This window comes from Rhinichthys klamathensis, unplaced genomic scaffold (assembly GCF_029890125.1).
Source record: "Rhinichthys klamathensis goyatoka isolate OS25496 unplaced genomic scaffold, OSU_Roscu_1.1 h1tg000731l_1, whole genome shotgun sequence".
NCBI classification, from domain to species: Eukaryota; Metazoa; Chordata; class Actinopteri; order Cypriniformes; family Leuciscidae; genus Rhinichthys; species Rhinichthys klamathensis.
The window spans coordinates 305,063-325,000 of NW_026607144.1; the positions used below are offsets into that span (position 1 = coordinate 305,063).

Consider the following 19,938-nt stretch of genomic DNA (forward strand, 5'->3'; position numbering starts at 1 on the left):
CAGATAGACGGGCAGATAGATAGATGATAGATTGACAGACAGACAGACAGACAGACAGACAGACAGATAGATAGATAGATAAATAGATAGATAAGATAGATAAGACAGATAAGATAGATAGATAGACAGATAGACAGACAGACAGATAGATAGATGGACAGACAGATAGATTGATAGATTGACAGACAGACAGACAGACAGACAGACAGACAGACAGACAGACAGATAGATAGATAGATAGATAGATAGATAGATAGATAGATAGATAGATAGATAGATAGATAGATAGATAGATAGATAGATAGATAGATAGATGGACAGACAGATAGACAGACAGATAGATAGATAGATGATAGATTGACAGACAGACAGACAGACAGACAGACAGATAGATAGATAGATAGATAGATAGATAGATAGATAGATAGATAGATAGATAGATAGATAGATAGATAGATAGATGGACAGACAGATAGATAGATAGATGATAGATTGACAGACAGACAGATAGATAGATAGATAGATAGATAGATAGATAGATAGACAGACAGACGGACGGACGGACGGACGGATGGATGGATGGATTGATGGATAGATAGATAGATGGACAGACAGATATATAGATAGATGATAGATAGATGATAGACAGACAGACAGACAGACAGACAGATAGATAGATAGATAGATAGATAGATAGATAGATAGATAGATAGATAGATAGATAGATAGATAGATAGATAGATAGATAGATAGATAGATAGATAGATAGATAGACAGACAGACAGACAGACAGACAGACAGACAGACAGACAGACAGACAGACAGACAGACAGACAGACAGACAGACAGACAGACAGACAGACAGACAGACATAGATAGATAGATAGATAGATAGATAGATAGATAGATAGATAGATAGATAGATAGATAGATAGATAGATAGATAGATAGATAGATAGATAGATAGATAGATAGATAGATAGATAGATAGATGGATAGACAGACGGACAGAAAGACGGACAGATAGACGGACAGATAGATAGATGATAGATTGACAGACAGACAGATAGATAGATAAATAGATAGATAAGATAGATAGATAGACAGACAGATAGACAGACAGACAGACAGACAGATAGATGGACAGACAGATAGATAGATGATAGATTGACAGACAGATAGATAGATAGATGGACAGACAGACAGACAGACAGACAGATAGATGGACAGACAGATAGATAGATGATAGATTGACAGACAGATAGATAGATAGATGGACAGACAGACAGACAGACAGACAGACAGACAGACAGACAGACAGACAGACAGACAGACAGACAGACAGACAGATAGATAGATAGATAGATAGATAGATAGATAGATAGATAGATAGATAGATAGATAGATAGATAGATAGATAGATAGATAGATAGATAGATAGATAGATAGATAGATAGATAGATAGATAGATAGATAGATAGATAGATAGATAGATAGATAGATAGATAGATAGGGCATTTAAATATTATTTGATCCCTTTCATATCAATAATTTAAAATCAGCTGAGTTCAGACAGTGATAAAAATAAATAATCAGTATTGGTTATATGAAGATGCCTGTAATATGTGCAACCACAGAGAGAATGGAAGAGCGGCAGTGAAAGGCAGTGGGAGGTTGGTAAGAGGTTTTCAAGAGGCTGGTCTTACAGCTTCAGATGCCCAGGCTGGCAGATGGCAGAACGGCCTGGCTCCAGCACGCACACAGGGGAAAGTCATGTGTACACGGGCCCTCACAGCCTGATCTTTCACTCCAGCTCTACAACTTCCAGCTGGAGGCCTTAATGCCACCGCTGTCCCAGAATTCCCTCTTCTGCTGACTCAACAGCCATGCTAATCAAGCTTTCCCTGATTGTCGAAGTTTGTTTCCAGCGACTCTAATTATGCCTGGAAAGTGTCACTGGAAAAAAACGCTTTAAATACATATTTATCCCCCAGCGCTGGGTATTTTCAGCTTCTCTGCGAGTGGGTTGATCATTAGCATGCCGTGCTAAGACATTGGAAATGTGACTATGATGTCTCGTGAAGCACGTGCCCTATCGTGATGCGTAAATCATGGGAGGAGGTGTCTGGAGCCGCCTGTCACTTTGACGGATGGCTGCTGTGGGCGGAGCCAGACTGATTTATCTGCTTGTTTTCCAGCACTGTTACCCAGGCAGCGTCCATCATAACAGAGAGAGAGCAAAGCGGTTGAACCACTATTTCTGGAGCCTTTCTGTCGCCTCGGAGTTTGATTTAGAGATGAACCTCTGGGTACAGCAGCGGTGGAGGGTTGGATTTGTTAAGCACATGATGATGTGGTGTCCTAACCCCTGAAAGACACTCACACTGCTGACAAAAAGTGAGGAAAGGGGTTTCAAGAAGTCTTCATGTGACAGAGAAACAGACTGACATGGTGTAAATTCTGTATGCTAATGCACAGTTTCTTACTGGAGCATTTTAGTGCACTGAAAACGAGCATCCATTCAAAGGCGTCCCTGCTGTAGCCCTGAATATGAGATATGTGATTCACTCTCCTATATTGAGGTTAAACACGTCAGAAGTACCGCACGTCAAGCCCAGAGAAAGAAACACTAGAAACATTGACTCAGACATGATAATTCACAGTAAAATATATATTTTTTGTATACCATGATGATGCAAGACCGTTACTGAGTTTTAAACATTCATAATTCATAGGTTCTGTTCCAAAACCCATTGAGCTGGCTTGATGCCTACAGCCTACATAACCAGCTGTCTTCTAATGCAGAATATAACCGTTAAGGAAACGTATAGGGGCTAATCTGAACCCTGTGCATAGACGATGCTTTTCACTTGAGATTTTGACACTAAAAAGTACATATAAATAATTGGATCCAATACTGGATTATGTAGTCACCTTTTAACTAGATAAACAATATTATATTGATACTTTTTGGTATTATAGATGAAGTACACTACTGTTCAAAAGTTTGGGGTCAGAAGGATTTTTTATTATTTAGTTTTTTTTTTATTAATACTCTTATGGATGCATTACATTGACAGTAAAGACAAAGTTACAAAAATGTTGTATTTAAAATAAATAAATAAATAAATGCCTCAAAGTATCCTAAAATAAGTTTTCGCCAAAATATTAAGCAGCAAAACTGTTTTCAACACTGATAATGTGTTTCTTGGGCAGCAAATCAGCATATTAGAATAAGAATGATTTCTGAAGGATCATGTGCCACTAAAGGAGTAATGATTATGAATAATGATGATGTAATGATGTTTTGATCACAGGAATAAATTCTTAGGACTTGCCTTTGAATTGGCCAAAGAAGTTATTTTAAAGGGGAGTATAATTTTATCCACGTTTTGGACCAGCTTTCACATCATGTGTGAGTGTCTGATGCCTAACAGTACTGTCTACTTGGTAGGCATGCAGCACACTTGGTTTTGGACTGGATTGGAACAATAAAGAGCTAAAATAATGGATGCAACACACATCAAAATACAGTTATGTCATAATAATTCAGACCGTTTAACTATTTAACCACATATACAAGTCAGTAACTATTTTCGAAAGGAGGAATATTTATAAAAAGTTATCTTGCAAAATGAATAAATCAAATTCACACCTGCCTGTATGACTCTGAAATCGTTCAGGTGTTAAAGGTTTTATACATGCGTTTTCAACATTCATAATTCATAGAGAGCTGTTTAAATAATTCATGAGGCATAATTCATGATAAATATGGCTGATGATGTTATAATACTGAAGTATTGAATCGGAACAAAACTGACAAAATCAGATTAAACTCTCCAAACAAATGCAACATCTGAATCGATCTCTGTCTGCTCGTCTTTCACTAGGTGATATAAGTGTGTTTCTCAGGTTCTCCTTATCTTTCTCTCGCTCTCTAAACCTTGTATTACAATGCTTTGTTTTTTTCCGCTCGCATTCTAAATGAAACAGCCTCTCCATTGATTTCCTAGGAGGAAACAACAGTCTCCCCTGAGGCTGCTTTTTCATCCTTAAAAGACAAATTACCTGACATTTCTACACTTAACAGTTGTGTGTGCGGTTACAGGCCTCTGGTATAGTTCTTATTTGTTTAAGCCTTAATGTGCTTTGTAAGCTTGTATGTCCAGTGTGTGTCCTCAACAAACCCTGAAACCACAGACGAGAACACTCTGAACTTATTCTGATTACAATGTTCATTCATTAACTTCCTTCAGATAATATCCTGAACAAAATGTACGTTGTAGACTTATTCTAACATTACAAAGTTCCTTCCCAGTCCATCCAGATCGTTTATTGCAACTAAACTGCAAAAAAAAGAGAAAGAAAATCATTCAAAATCCTTTTTATGACAGTACAACCATCAGCTCACTAACACTACATATTCACCTATTCAATATTCAGCCACTCGAATGGTAGTAGTACGCAGATGCTGGCCAATCGCAAAAGAGGTCATTTACATACAGAAGTCTCATAGGCTCTAGTGTGTGGCAAACATAGATTGAGTCCGTTTATTTCTCCACTAAGGCCAACTGCCAGAGAAAATCGGCTTGTTTGACCTCTGATCTGTGTGATTAGTGGACATTGACAGAGATCTCAACGGACCAGATCCTCAATGCGAACTTCTTCTCATTGTAAACACAAGCACAGCTGACGGACTTGGAGTCAAAGTACTGTAAACAGTAAAATCTCCGGCCGGAGGAGGTTTAACATCCATTGGTTTGGACCTGTAATAACTGTAAAGCTTTCAAACTACCGTTTCCACAGATCAATAGCATCATCACTGGAGCCTGCCACATACTTAAGGCCATGATTGCACTGTTTAAAGCTGTTAGTGAGGTGGAGAGAGATTGATGATAGCTTGTCTTGAACATCAGACAGCACACCCACGGGCCGCCCACTGGCCGACTCATGCATGTGCAGCACAACAGGGACCGCCCACTTTTCAGTATCCTTAGCTTCAGAACTACTTTTTTCCCCCATTCATTTTCTCCATAGGGCTTCATAGTGCTCCATAGACTATTAGTCATTGATTATAAAAATCCGAAAGGTTGCTGCAAAATAATCAGAATTACTGTACCTCACCAAGACAGCAACATAGTGTCGGCCCAGATCCGGCCCACATCTGGAACGTGTGGAATCCACGTATACCAGATGTGGGCCGGACCCGAGCCGACACTATGTTGCTGTCTGGGCAATCAGACGGTCATTTCCTGTCTAAATACGCAGTTTTTAGATACAATAAGCAGATCTACCAAATTTAATAGTTTTGTTTGTTTTTTAGGCTGTGTTCACTCTTGGCAGGTTTGGTTCGATTAAAACGGACTCTGGTGCGATTGTTCTTTTAGCCTAGCACACAGCATAGTTTTGGATGTTCGGTAAGTTTCGTTGCAAGTTTATTTTATTTTTTTCATATCTTTAGGTTAGGTCTTAAAACTGAAAGTATGAATGCTAAGCGAACCAGGACTAAATGTATTATTATAATTTTTTATTTTTGGTCCGGACCAAAAGTACTGAACTACAAGTGTGAACACACCCACAATGCCATGCCAGCTTCTTTGGTTATTTTCATGGCAAAAAACATAATTGAGTCATTAAAGTTCAACATACTAAGTACTAGATACCAGGGATCATCGAAATTCTGTGAATGCAACAGTCAAACACATAATAATGGGTATGACTATTCCATTAGAGACGTGGAATAGAAAAGGAATAACAATGCACATACACTCACAGGAAGAGTATCAGGACCAAAAGTGTTTGGTGTGTTTAAACGTGGGTCAAACAGGTGAGGTGACCGATTCACACATCACGCCTGACTGGCCCCTGGAGCCCTTCTGAAGTCAGAGGAGCCGCCCAGTGGGTGAGAGATGATGCATTTGATTGGTGCTAACAGCTGTCCGTCACTCACAGGATGCAGGGTTAATGCAGGAGAAGTGAAGGGAGGAGGGAAAGTCAAGTGCTCTACGGTGAGTCTGACTGTTGCTATGTGACAAGAGCTCATTTCAGCTTTTCAGCAAGTGCCGTATTTTATTTTTAGAAAGACAACACACACAGACACACACACACACACACACACAGACAGACACACTGTCATTACATAGAGCTATTTCTCTGTCTTCCTCTGTATTCAAAGAGGAAAAACCATAGACTACACACGGCAACATGAGTTTTTGTGCATATTCAGTAATATGTCTGTGGATTAACTAATAAATCTTCTCTATTGTTTCTCCAGTGAAAACTTATGGTGTGTAACTCGTCTTGCACCTACAACCAGAAACACCCTGGCAACGTTCTAGCAACTGCAAAATTTTTTTTGCTAAAAACCTAAAAAAAAAGAAAAAAAAAGTGTAAAGCAACATAGCAACACCTTTGCACCCACACAGAATACTAGAGCAACCGCAAAGCCACCAGGTAAAAACTTAAAATCAAACTACATAGCAACACCCTGGTAACCACCTACAAAACCAGGTAAAATGTCAAATCAACTCTGAATGCTTTAGCAATTACATAGCAATACCCTGGTTACCACCTGCAACACTGCATCCGCAAAGCAACCAGGTAAAAATGTAATATCCCCTATGAACACCTTAACAACCGCAAAGCAATACCCTGGGAACCATCTATAGCACTATAGTAACTGTAAAGCAACAAGTTAGAACAGTAAAATCCCTCATGAACACATTAGCAACCGCAAAGCAACACCCTGGCAATCATTCAAAACACCTTTGTGGTTGTGGTTGTGACTTTTGCATGAGCAAGCACCACTCAAACTCACAGAAGTGTGTGTGTTTGTTTATCTTGTGTTAAATTAACGGAGTCCGTGACTCTCTACAGGGGGCAGATCCACTCAGAGTCTCCTTACAGAGTCAACACACACACGGCATAATCAATGCTGTCATTTACATAAGGCAGGAGAAACACTGAGATCGACTCACCAAGAGTGTGTGCAGATATTTGCTCAGGATTTATTTTATAGTCAAGTTTAGGGACATGAATGATGTGTTTCTTGAAGATTTTTCTGAAAGGATGGATGGATATAAAGATATACAGAACGATAGATGGAAGGAAAGACAGACAGACAGACAGACAGACAGACAGACAGACAGACAGACAGACAGACAGACAGACAGACAGACAGACAGACAGATAGATAGATAGATAGATAGATAGATAGATAGATAGATAGATAGATAGATAGATAGATAGACAGACAGACAGAGACAGAGAGACAGACAGAACAAGAAATAGAAGAAACAAAAAAACCATAGATACAAAGTAAAAACGATGGATGGATGGATTGGATGGATGGATGGATGGATGGATGGATGGATGAGATGTATGGATGGATTGGATGGATGGATGGATGATTTGGATGGATGGATGGATAGATTGGATGGATGGATGGATTGGATGGATGATTTGGATGGATGGATGCATGGATTGGATGGATGGATGGGATGGATGGTTGGATGGATGGATTGGATGGATGGATGGATGGATTGGATGGATGGATGGATGGGATGGATGGATTGGATGGATGGGATGGATGGATGGGATGGATTGGATGGATTGGATGGATGGATTGGATGGATAGGATGGATTGATGGATTGATGGATGGGATGGATGGATGGGATGGATGGATGGATGGAATGGCTGGGATGGGATGGGATGGGATGGATGGGATGGATGGATGGATGGATTGATTGATGGATGGGATGGATTGGATGGATGGATTGGATGGATGGATGGATGGATGGGTTGATGGATGGGATGGATTGGATGGATGGATGGATGGATGGGATGGATGGATGGATGGATGGATGGATGGATTGGATGGATGGATGGATGGATGGATTGATGGGATGGGATGGATGGATGGATTGATGGATTGGATGGATGGATTGGATTGATGGATGGGATGGATGGATGGATGGATGGATGGATGGATGGATTGGATGGATTAGATGGATGGATGGAATGGATGGATGGATGGATGGAATGGATGGATGGGATGGATGGGATGGATTGGATGGATTGGATGGATGGATGGAATGGATTGGATTGGATGGATGGGTGGATGGATGGATGGATTGGATGGATTGGATGGATGGAATGGATGGATGGGATGGATGGGATGGATTGGATGGATGGATGGATGGATGGGATGGGATGGATTGGATGGATTGGATGGATGTTCACTCTGTCAAGACTCTCATTCTATTTCAGTGTTGTTAGCTCTGTTCACTCGCAACTGCTCCGCTCCGGCAGCATCATCCCGTCTAGAGTCAAGTAAATGCTCATCTTTCCATTTGATGGAAGCCCTTCATTCCAGATGTGTACAGATGATGGCTCTTCACTCTAGATATGTGGATTAAATTACGCCACCGGCTTCCATCTTTCAGCCTCCTGGGTTTTCTAGCCCTCTCCATCTTTTTGCTGGATTCTTTTCACATGAACAAGATTTATATGATAAAACAGCCCATATATCCACTCAGCAAATTTGAAGATCAGTCTTCCTAGCACTTCCTCATGAATATTTACCTTAACTTGCTTAACAGGAATAGCAGCGAAGTAAAAAAAAAAAAAAAAAAAAAAAAAAAGCACAGAGGATGGACAGTCTCTCAGACGGTCTTTCGCTCTGATTGAGTGTCTTGTCCAGTTTTAAGTGGCACGGCTAATTACAGTGAAATCAAATTTAAGAACCGCCAGCTGGGTTCACACTCTCCTGTCAGTCATTTGGGAAGATTACTATGATGACAATAATTATTTCATGCCCATTTAATCCCCGCCCTTATTTCACTCCTCTACCTCATCATCACTCCATCTTTGTTCTCTCACCCAGACCCATCCATTCTGATATTGGTGGATAATAAAGGGGCGTTCCAGTATTTGGAGCCAGACTCGTCGTTTGTCTCTGGTCATTTGCTTGGGCAGTTAGGGTTTCTTCTTCAGAAAGAATCGAGGAATAAAAGATAAGAAACTTGTAAGTATAACAAGACACAACAATCTCACCACAGATTAACCATTAAACGCTCATGTTGTATTATGCTCTTGTTCTTTTTGATCCAAAAGACATTAGTTCAAATAAACAGCCTAGAGGAGCACAGAGGAGCAACAGCTGTTTTTCTTTTTCTTTTTTCAAAATCAACTCTGAGAGTTGTAGTGTTGTTTTAAGATGTCCCTGTACGTGCATTTATACAAACATTGCCTGAATCTCGGTACTATTACTATTTATATGCTACCATATACTATTTTTTAGTGATTGCATTCGCAAAGATCAAATTCCAAACAATGGCATATATGTTCGAGCATAACTAGAAAAGTGTATATTCACTATAAAATCTTTCATGACTTTTCCAGGCCTGAAAATGTAAAATTCCCTGAAATTTTCATGTTCGTCCTATTAACATACTACCATCACCATTGAAATACTTTGCAAAAATAAAAAATAGAAATAAAACAAATTAACAATATAAAATATATAAATAAATAAATAAACAAAAGATATATAAAAAAATAAAAAAAAGATGAAGGGAGAGGAGTAAAACTCTAGGATGGGTATTGGTTGCCTATTGTACTGATAACTGTGTGGTTCTTCCATTACGTTGGTTGGCTTCTGGTTTCGAAGCTTTAATCACCACCTGCTGAGAGCAAATAAGACAGAGAGCATAATTATCATGTACGTACGTCTGCGCAGACGGCCTAATGATTTCACAAACCAGTGAGCAGAAACCCTTTCACTCAAAAGACCTGCGGACCACACTAATACAGACGTGCAACAAGACTGTATTCATGTCTGCCACACACGGGGGGAAGAGTCAAACAATGAGAGTGTACGACTGGACAGAGAACCTATTACATCACAATGGGTGAAGAATTGCAGAGATGCTGATTGGACGAGACGTCACTGTTGTTGATTATCAGACAGAGAAATGCAACAACAGCCCCTCATTTAAAAGCATCAGAAAGGAACCAGCCGTACCGAATTTTAATCCTTCAGCTCAAAAGAGCTTGTTTAGGAATTGTACAGCGTGACAAAGTTATTTGATAATTCTGTGCCGTGGCAACACAATAGCACAACAAGGATCAAATGCGTATGTATTGTGCTGAGCCAGATTAGCTGTTCCCCTCAAGCACTCACACATGTAATGTGTTTCAACAGTATTTATTAACATTATAAAGCGTACACAAAGTTACTGCTAACATCTAATTTATGTAAGAACCAGATACAAATACCACAGAGAAAAAGCATATTCCCTTTAGTAAAAAAGGATTTAAAAGTGAACATCGTTAATCCTCAACTGCACACCCTGACCTTTCTTAAGAAAAAGAACAAACGAAAGAAAGCAAGAGAGAGAGAGAGAGAGAGAGAGAAGAAAGGAAGAAAGAAAAATCACATTTGGTGTCTATATTTGATGTTTAGAGTACTGATCTGCAAACAGTTACATTAGCAGCCAATGAAATGCAAGACGGGTCACACATCAACCAATGAAACGCAAGACAGGTCACACACAGCAACCAATGAATGAAACGCAAGACAGGTCACACACAGAAACCAATGATACGCAAGACGGGTCACACACAGAAACCAATGATACGCAAGACGGGTCACACACAGCAACCAATGATACGCAAGACGGGTCACACACAGCAACCAATGAAATGCAAGACGGGTCACACAGCAACCAATGAAATGCAAGACGGGTCACACAGCAACCAATGAAATGCAAGACGGGTCACACACAGCAACCAATGAAATGCAAGACGGGTCACACAGCAACCAATGAAATGCAAGACGGGTCACACAGCAACCAATGAAATACAAGACGGGTCACACAGCAACCAATGAAACGCAAGACAGGTCACACACAGCAACCAATGATACGCAAGACAGGTCACACAGCAACCAATGAAATGCAAGACAGGTCACACACAGCAACCAATGAAAACAGGATTGAGCACACAACAAGCAATGAAACACAAGACAGCCAATAATCTGTGCAATGAAGTGTGTTGTGGACTGTATGTTCATGGACCTTTTTAGCATTTATTTATTCATATTTTTTATCATCAAAATTTAAGTGACATTTTTTTTCTTAGGCCACATATCTAGTCACCATTTTAAAAAACACATTTTTACCTTTAATGGTTCATTTTAAATGATTCTGCATGACAAATCAAATGATTAAAAGTACAAATATTCCATGTAGACTCTCAATTAGTAAGCGTTTGTAAAATCTGATGCATAATAATCATAAAAGAATTAGCAAAATGCTGCTTAAAATAGTCTCCAGTACATGTCATCTTCCTAAATGAATTCATGTCAACTATCCAAATAGAGCGCAGCCAATGACCTCTAGGATACAGTACAGAAGAGCCTATGAGTGTCCACTGATGGGTACAGACACACACACACACACACACACACAGTTAATCAGCGGCTGAAACGGACGGTGCCGCATCGCCCCTCTGTGCAAATGAACAGAATCATCAGAATCCTTGCCGGTTGCCACGGTAACGCAGAATGCCGCAGAGTACCTGTCATGCAGCAAATAGATTCAAGTACGGAAATGAATAAAACACTAGATTACAGTTCTAACACTAATCATCGCTCACGCTGCGCTGATGAGATTCCAGAAGTATCTCACACTAAAGGCATTAAGCTTTCATTCTGAAGCACATTCATTGATTCAATTCTTTACTCAATGCAACGAAAGACGCTGACCAACATAGACAATCACCAGATAACCAATATCAACTGATGTCGACAAGGGTAACACACTGATCCAAAAAATAAATAAATAAATAAAAGGAATCCAGATAACGTGCCTGTTGTTGTTGGCTGGCATGTGTCGGTGCAGTGTGATTTGGACTTTACTTTACAATGCAATCAAAAACACCCGATTTACCAAATCATTAGGAGAATTACAGTAGGAGAATATCCATCCTATCCAGCTAATAAAGGCAAAAAAGACCCCAAAATAAGATAATAAATATACAATATAATAGGTAATAAATCAATCAAATATTTAGTTTGATAAATTCGTTATAACAAAATAATAATAAATAAATATTTAATATAACAAAAATAAAAATATACAGTATATCACCTTTATGTTTCAAATATGATTAGCTGCTTAGAACTGTTTTTCAGAGCATTAGCATTTATCTGTTATGAACAAAATACTCAATGGATTGTTATTATCATCTCTGTCACATCGGTGTGATTTTACAGCTGTGATGATTGTGATTATCAGGACTATAACGCAGTTAGACTGTCTGATCCGAGTTCAGAGAGTTAAATAAATTAAAGAATCAGAGAACCACAGGCAAGTTCTAGAAATAGCAGACTTTAAAAGTTTCGTTTTTATTAATCCACCATCTAATACGCAATGACCCGTTGAACATTCGTCAATTTAAGAGCATCCGGACTGGAAGACAAGCAGGTGCAGAGACTGCCATCACACTTTCTGAAGCTCAGATGGGGTTTTAATCAAGAGCACTGCCGTTTCACATCTCTGATAAATGCATGAGAGAGAGAGGCTTCTGATAGGTCCATTAGAGCATTAAAGAGCGCTGACCGCATTTAACAGCTAAATAAATGCTGCTGATGATGGGAAAGACTTTAATGGCTCTGCTTCTCTTGTGTTTGAATGTCTCTGCATATTACTGTATATGTGTGTGTGTGTATGGGTTTAGAAATAACACTCGCTAAAAACTAAATGCAAGTAAACAGGATTTAACCTTCAAATAAATGGCAACATAATGCATGGTCCAAATTGGAGTTTTGCTTGGCAAAAAAACTATCAAAAAAACAATCCATGCCAATCACCAACATCAACATTTTAGGTGCAATATTGAAATGTCTTTGTTACAGGTGGCATTTCATCAAGACCATCTAGTATACGATGCTGTGAGTGACATAATATTAGGGGAAAACTGCTAAATGATTCCTTTACAAATGTCTTTTAAATATTTAATGTATATATATATATACTGAGGGCACGAAACCACAAGTGAAAATGCTATTTATTACTTTTGTAATACAAACTTTTCATTACAAATTATAGTGGGATCCAAAAAATAAATAAATAAAACACTTGAGACTTGTGCAGAAAGGTGTTTTGCTCACCCATTATCACTTCCAGTTTCTGTAAATCCATTTTCCCAAAAGTTTATCGTGTGCACATACATTTCCAGGGCTTGTTTCTGCAAATTTCACTTTAATGATGATCATGTTCACCAGCATGATTTGAGAATGATCCAAAGAGGCTCAATATCCTAACATTTTCTAGGCTAGATTTTTTAGTCTCAGATTTCAATGTGAGACTGTATATAAACAAAATTGAGCAAATCCACCATTGGCAGGTGAGGCAAAACATGAAATCATACCAATCCACGACACGACAGGCCTGTCGTAACGACAGATAAACAAGACACTAGTGCTCTGACAGCCACTTGTGTGCAAATCTAACAGAGAGAGAGATGATCACCGTGTGATATGCAACATGTTTCATGTCACGGTCTGGTCATCTCAGATGAGTCCTCCAACATTTATGAGCTCATGAATATGCATTGGTGTTACGCAGGTCTGCAGGCTTGAATAAACATGAACATGTGATGTGTGTTGACCGAGGATGAGGAGGATGTGAAGAGGCACGACAGCAGATCCAGAAGCAGAGGAGGTGGTTACAGATTTAGACACAGGTTTGAGCTTTGATCTCCGAGTCTCATTGAGAGACAGAGAGGGTTATATCACATATACTGTCACAGAGGAACCTAGAGATGATCCAGGCCAAGATACGGCACTCAGACTCTGAGTCTCAGACACCTCCCGTGATTCAGAGACTCCACACAGCACTCACACACACACACACACACACACACTTTCCACCAGTTGCTCAGTTTTAACATTAAAGAAAGGCTGGAAACATTGACTCTGCACTTTCCCACCGAAACAAAATAAATGAAATAAAAATAAAATAAAAATAAAATAAATGTAATTTAAATAATATATATGAATATATATATACTTTTTTTTTTGGCAACAGCTACCCCATCCATTCTATTTTTCTTGTCTAAAATAAAATGATTTCAAACATAGGTAATACAATTTTTTTTAAATGTAAATTTAGCTTGTCACTATATTTTAAGTTACTAGAGTTAGTAACCTCAATTTGCATCTTATCTACCCCTAGATGGTTTTTTAAGAGTACTGCCCACCCTAAAAAATACACTTTCCTCTACGGCTAATTGGTGCATATTAGTACCCTTACTAGTATGCACCCTTAAAGTACTAATATATACACCATCTAGGGGTAGACAAGATGCAAATTAAGGTTACTAACTGAAGTAACTTTACACATTTGTCTGACAGTATGTCGTGTGTTAATTGACTGATATGAATTTCATTTGTTATATATTTAAACAACTTTTGACTATCACATGAAACCAGCTTGTGATGCCATAAAAACTATATTTAAATTACTTTAAATGTTGAAATATGTTCTCAAAACTAGTTTTCAGTGGAAAAGTGTAAAGAAGTCATTCACACATCTTTAATAAATTAAATGAAAATAAAATTGAATTGAAATTGAAGGATAAGCATTTTCTAAAAATCGTCCTTTTCACCGGAACGTCCAGTTATGACATTACGAGGACAACAAATACATACATAAACATATGCATTGTCCTCAATAAGATCTATAACATGCATTTATGTCGATTTAAAAATGCAGCTCTAATGAAAACAGCAACACATGCTGCAACAGTCTATCTAGTGCATCTCTACATAGACCAACAATAATTAAACAGCACAAACGATGCAAGAACCTCCTCCTGCGTGAATGGCCTCTAACACTCTGTGGCACATTTCTCCTCCATTACAAATGCAAATAAGAAACATGAACAGAGACCAGTCCTACATCCACCGCTGGAGACAAATAACCTCTGAGTGTGAATATATTTCAATCTCTGTATTCATAGAGAGGAAAGTGTTCTTACCCCACTGTAGAGGGGCCAGCTGCAGATGATCAAGGATGAGCTGGTTGAGGACGCCCTCCACACTGGCCTCCCCATCACGCTGAAGGGACGAGTGCACATTTGGTCAAGGAAAACATGCCTTATTATCCTTAATGACATTGAAATGTGATGCAAATTTGATCAGAATGTCATATTCTTTACCCTACTAACCTTTATCATCTTTTTTTCCTGGAAGCATTCAGAACAATAATGTCACTATGTTTTCTGCATTGAATTAGCCAAGCAGTGTGCATGGAGAAGAAGAGAAGTATGTCGACGGAGGTGAAGTATTTGCACACAGCGACACTAATGACGACGACGAGAACAAAAAGCTGATTACGTAACAGCAGTGATGCTATCAGAAGCCTCTAATGATTGTGAACTGTGTAATGATGCCGAACGCTGCAGTGAGAGATGGCCACCTTCTCAAATGAGCCATGTAAGTGTACACTGAGATCTGGAAGAGATGAAGAGATTCCTAAAGCCAGATGCAGACAATAATAACAATAAAATAAAATAAAAACTGTATGGTTTCATATTTTATCAAATAAAATTCCTTTCATTAACATTTGGAAATACTGACAAATATTGTTCAGGACATTTGTATTAAACTAATAGTGTACTTTATATGTACTGTAATATGTATTGTGTAAAGTAAGTCTTTAAATTTGTCAGATAATTTGCCATGCTAAGTGTCAGGTATGCATAACATATAAGCAGAGTATGCTGCATGGAATATAGTGTCACAAAAAGCAATGCAACAATGATTATTATCAGGCAATTTACATTTTCTTAGTATTTTTTAAAACAAAATCAAAGTCAGAGGGGAATGATAGGTGAATAACTCTGATGTAGAAGCGCCTAGCCCTGGTTGTAAGCCTAAACTTGATATTAACTGTAAACTCGTCCCTAAAACTTGTTTTGTTGAACAGAATGCTGTTCCAGGATCAACAAAGATGTTGATCCAGGAACATGTTGTACTGTTCTCAACTAGTGATTAATGAGCCAAACATGGGCTTGCAGGTCGATTCTGAAAAAACAATGCTGGATCCAAACAATAAAATGCAACTAATCATATAATCCTGCATGAATAGCTGCATTTTAATGATGTTTGCTACCCTATAAAAGTAAAGAAAGCTAATCTTAAAGGCTGTGCGTCCAAATAAAGTCTAACAATATGGAGAAAATAATGGTCACAAATTAATTTGTCACTTGGTAATACAATATTTGGCCCACCGCTTAGTTTGCATGTTATTTGACTGATACAGTTCATGTTATTACTAATAACAATTATTTATGTTGCATTGTATTATAACGAATTTGGGACTGTATTGGGTCACTAAATTATTAACAATGCACAATCTGAGAACGAAAGCCAAACCAGCTGAGAACCACTATAACATATCATTTCACAAACTATTGTATTTAAATAAATAAAAAGAATGCAGTATAAATTGTAAAACTGAACGCATTCAAATATTACTGAAAGTTCATTGAACTTAATAGAAAAAAGTTATGTGAACTTAAGAACTGATTATATTAAGCTGCACTTAAAATGAATGAGTTGCAGCAATTTTTTAGTTTGTATAAATTGTAGCTTTTTATCTATAGTTTCTACAGTGTATAAAGATAATAAATGTTCAAATTAAGTGTTATTGTGTGTTTTTGCACACGATTAGTATAGGGAGAGATGGTAGTGTTGAATGTTCTGTTATGTATTCACAGGGGTTTCTGTTCTGCTATTGCTAGCAAGCAGTTAATCGCAATTTTTTTTTTTAGATAAAATGATGTTTATCCAATCAAATTTTATGAGTTAGCTAAGTTAATATTTAAACTAAATTGCAATTAAACTGCAGGTAATCAGTTAAACTCAAGGATTAAGTTAGTAAAACTTTACGTTTTGATTTTGAACAACACAAGCAAGTTTTTTGAGTTCTGCCAACTTAGGGTTTGTACACAGTATGCTAGTATTCCACTCAGAACACAGCCGCTGACAGAGCCGTTCCCATTACCTAAGAGACAAAGGAGTGGCATGACACAAATGCCAGTGAGTGATCTCACATTTCAGTAATTATTGACAAAACGACTATGAAGGTTACAGACAACACAATGACATTTCTCCGTATAACAGTGTGTTCACACACGGATATACAGTATTTGTATTTATGGTTGGTTGACTGACATGATGGTATCTCTGACATGATGGCGGCACTGAACACAATTTTCACAATTACTCTTCTCTTCATATCACTGTGTTTTTAGTCAACCAATCACGCCCATGTTTCCACAAATCCAATCAGTCATGCTGGTGCCAAAATCTCTGAAACGCACATATATCGCCCGCTTGGGACTGTATCTCTTGATTATTTATCATTTCAGGTGTTTATTATTTTGTAAGTGTCATTGAGCCTCCGCAGTGGCAAGCGACTCGTGAAGAGAACAAGTGCTAGTAATCACGGGGGCGTTTAAACGCTATTAAAATGAGAGATGACGCAGTGGAGAGTGTACAGTGCTCAGGGTTCATGTCATGGTGTCAGTCTCCTGAAATAAACGTGAGAAAAGATGAACACCACTGGATGATGCTGTTTTTGCTACCCTCAAAGAAAACTATGTGAAAAAAACATTTATATAACAATATTTTTTTTCCAATTGAGGACGTCTCCATATGTCCCCAAACGAGCATTTCTGTCAGATTTCCTTCACTTCTGGGGACAAATTTGTCCTCAAACTATAGCTAAGTACACACACACACACACAAGTGCCATAAGTTTAAACCATATGTCAGTGCATCAATCTCAGTGTAAACGTGTCTCCTCCAGTATGTCCAGCTGCTAGAAACAGATGCTGTCTGACGGGCGTCCTCACAGCTGGGACACACGTAACATCCATAACACATTACATCACCTGCTTCACTCTACATACTCTAAAGCTCATACACCGTAGTACAAGAAATAACTACTAGGAGAGTTCATCTGAAAACTGTGCATAAACCCAACTCTAACATCTGATTGGATGAGACTACAGTTAAGACTAATGATGCCTAACTAAGGGAAAAACAACACACAGACAGTCGTGGCTTATCGATCGAAACATCTGATTAGATAAACAATCTGTATACTTAATCATATTGAAAGAGAGGTGATATTGGTGCTGCTGGGGAAAGGTTCATGGAGTTATGGAAACAATACTCCTGCCTTTAGGGACTAACACAACAGCGTGAAAAAAGATAAATGAGTCGTTAAAGACGTCAAGCAATGATTGGTCTGGAAGCGACATGTCAAGTTTCTTGTCCACGACAAGACCATAAAAGTCAAAATCACACACAATCGGACACAGCGACTATGGTAAATATCGTGTAGTCTGAACCCGGCGTAAGGTAACACTCATAGTACTCTAGTGTGTTCAGCTTTAGGTTATCAGAACAGCTGCTTTGAGTTTCGGTAAAGGATATGATGGTCCAGCGGATGTCCAGCGTGCTGTTGATGAGTCCGCCCTGGACCTGCTGTCTCTTCTCTTCCTGTTGGCGCACTGTAGACAGTCGCAATGCATCGTGGTCCGTCACGGGCATGCTGTCAAAATCAAACTTATCCACCTGAATGGCCATCCTGCACAAACACAGAGAAGTACACAAAGGTCAAGTGAAGTGCTTGTCAAATCCACAGCAAAACAATAAATAAAATACACTTGTTTTTATGGAGGGTGACACGCTCAAAAAGAAACCCTTCAAATGTCAGTCAAATTTCGTTTGTATACACAATGTTCAAAAACCAATCGCAGAAATCCATCACCATAAAAGGCTCATCAGAAACTGTACACAAAAATTGGCAAGGACGTGTGCAAGCTCACATAACCACTTCAGGCTCATAGAAACGACAATAAAATATCCTTGACATTTCCATGTTCTCCGTTATCAGCGAGCAGAGAGAAAGACAAAGAGAGAGAGAGAGAGAGAGAGATAGAGGGATAGAGGGATGGATTAATGAAGGAGATAAGGCCCTCTGGGGGACCGCTGGGAGATGCTCTCAGGCCTGGAGTCGAACTGCAGCATCTCTGGAGAGGAATACGACTGCAAATCTACTGATACAAGACAGAAAATATGCTGAGATGTAAGCTATGGCACAACACCAGTTGTTTGAGTGTGTGTCATAATTATATAGATGACAGTTAGAATAGATAGATGGGTGGATGGATGGATGGATGGGTGAATGGGTGGATGGATGGGTGAATAGATGGGTGGATGGATGAATGGATAGATAGATAGATGGATGGATGGATGGGTGGATGGGTGGATGGGTGAATGAATGGATGAATGGATGGATGGATGGGTGGATGGATGGATGGATGGATGGATGGGTGGATGGATGGATGGATGGACGGATGGATGGATGGATGGATGAATGGATGGATGGATGGATGGGTGGTTGGATAGATGGCTGGATGGATGGATGGATGGATGGACGGACGGATGGATGGATGGATGGGTGGATGGATGGATGGATGGATGGATGAATGGATGGGTGGTTGGATAGACGGATGGATGGGTGAATAGATGGGTGGATGGATAGGTGAATAGATGGATGGATGGATGGATGGGTGGATAGATGGATGGGTGAATAGATGGATGGATGGATGGATGGATGGATGGATGGATGGGTGGGTGGGTGTGTGGATGGGTGGATGGATGGATGGGTGGATGGGTGGATGGATGGATGGATGGATGGATGGATGGATGGATGGGTGGATGGGTGGATGGGTGGGTGGATGGGTGGATGGATGGGTGAATAGATGGATGGATGGATGGATAGGTGAATAGATGGGTGGATAGATGGATGGATGGATGGTTGGATGGATGGATAGATGGATGGATAGATAGA

General features: G+C 39.1%; 1 protein-coding gene across 2 annotated transcripts in view; it reads right to left on the reverse strand.

Moving 5' to 3' along the window:
- Positions 1–19,938, reverse strand: part of trappc9 (trafficking protein particle complex subunit 9) — a 224,905-nt gene that overhangs the window by 54,734 nt on the left and 150,233 nt on the right. For both annotated transcript variants that reach the window (XM_056242579.1, XM_056242578.1), the window contains 2 exons: positions 18,516–18,669; positions 15,047–15,137 (listed from right to left, as the gene is read on the reverse strand). In XM_056242579.1, the coding sequence (XP_056098554.1) occupies positions 15,047–15,137; positions 18,516–18,669 (245 nt within the window). The remainder of the gene's footprint in view (positions 1–15,046; positions 15,138–18,515; positions 18,670–19,938) is intronic.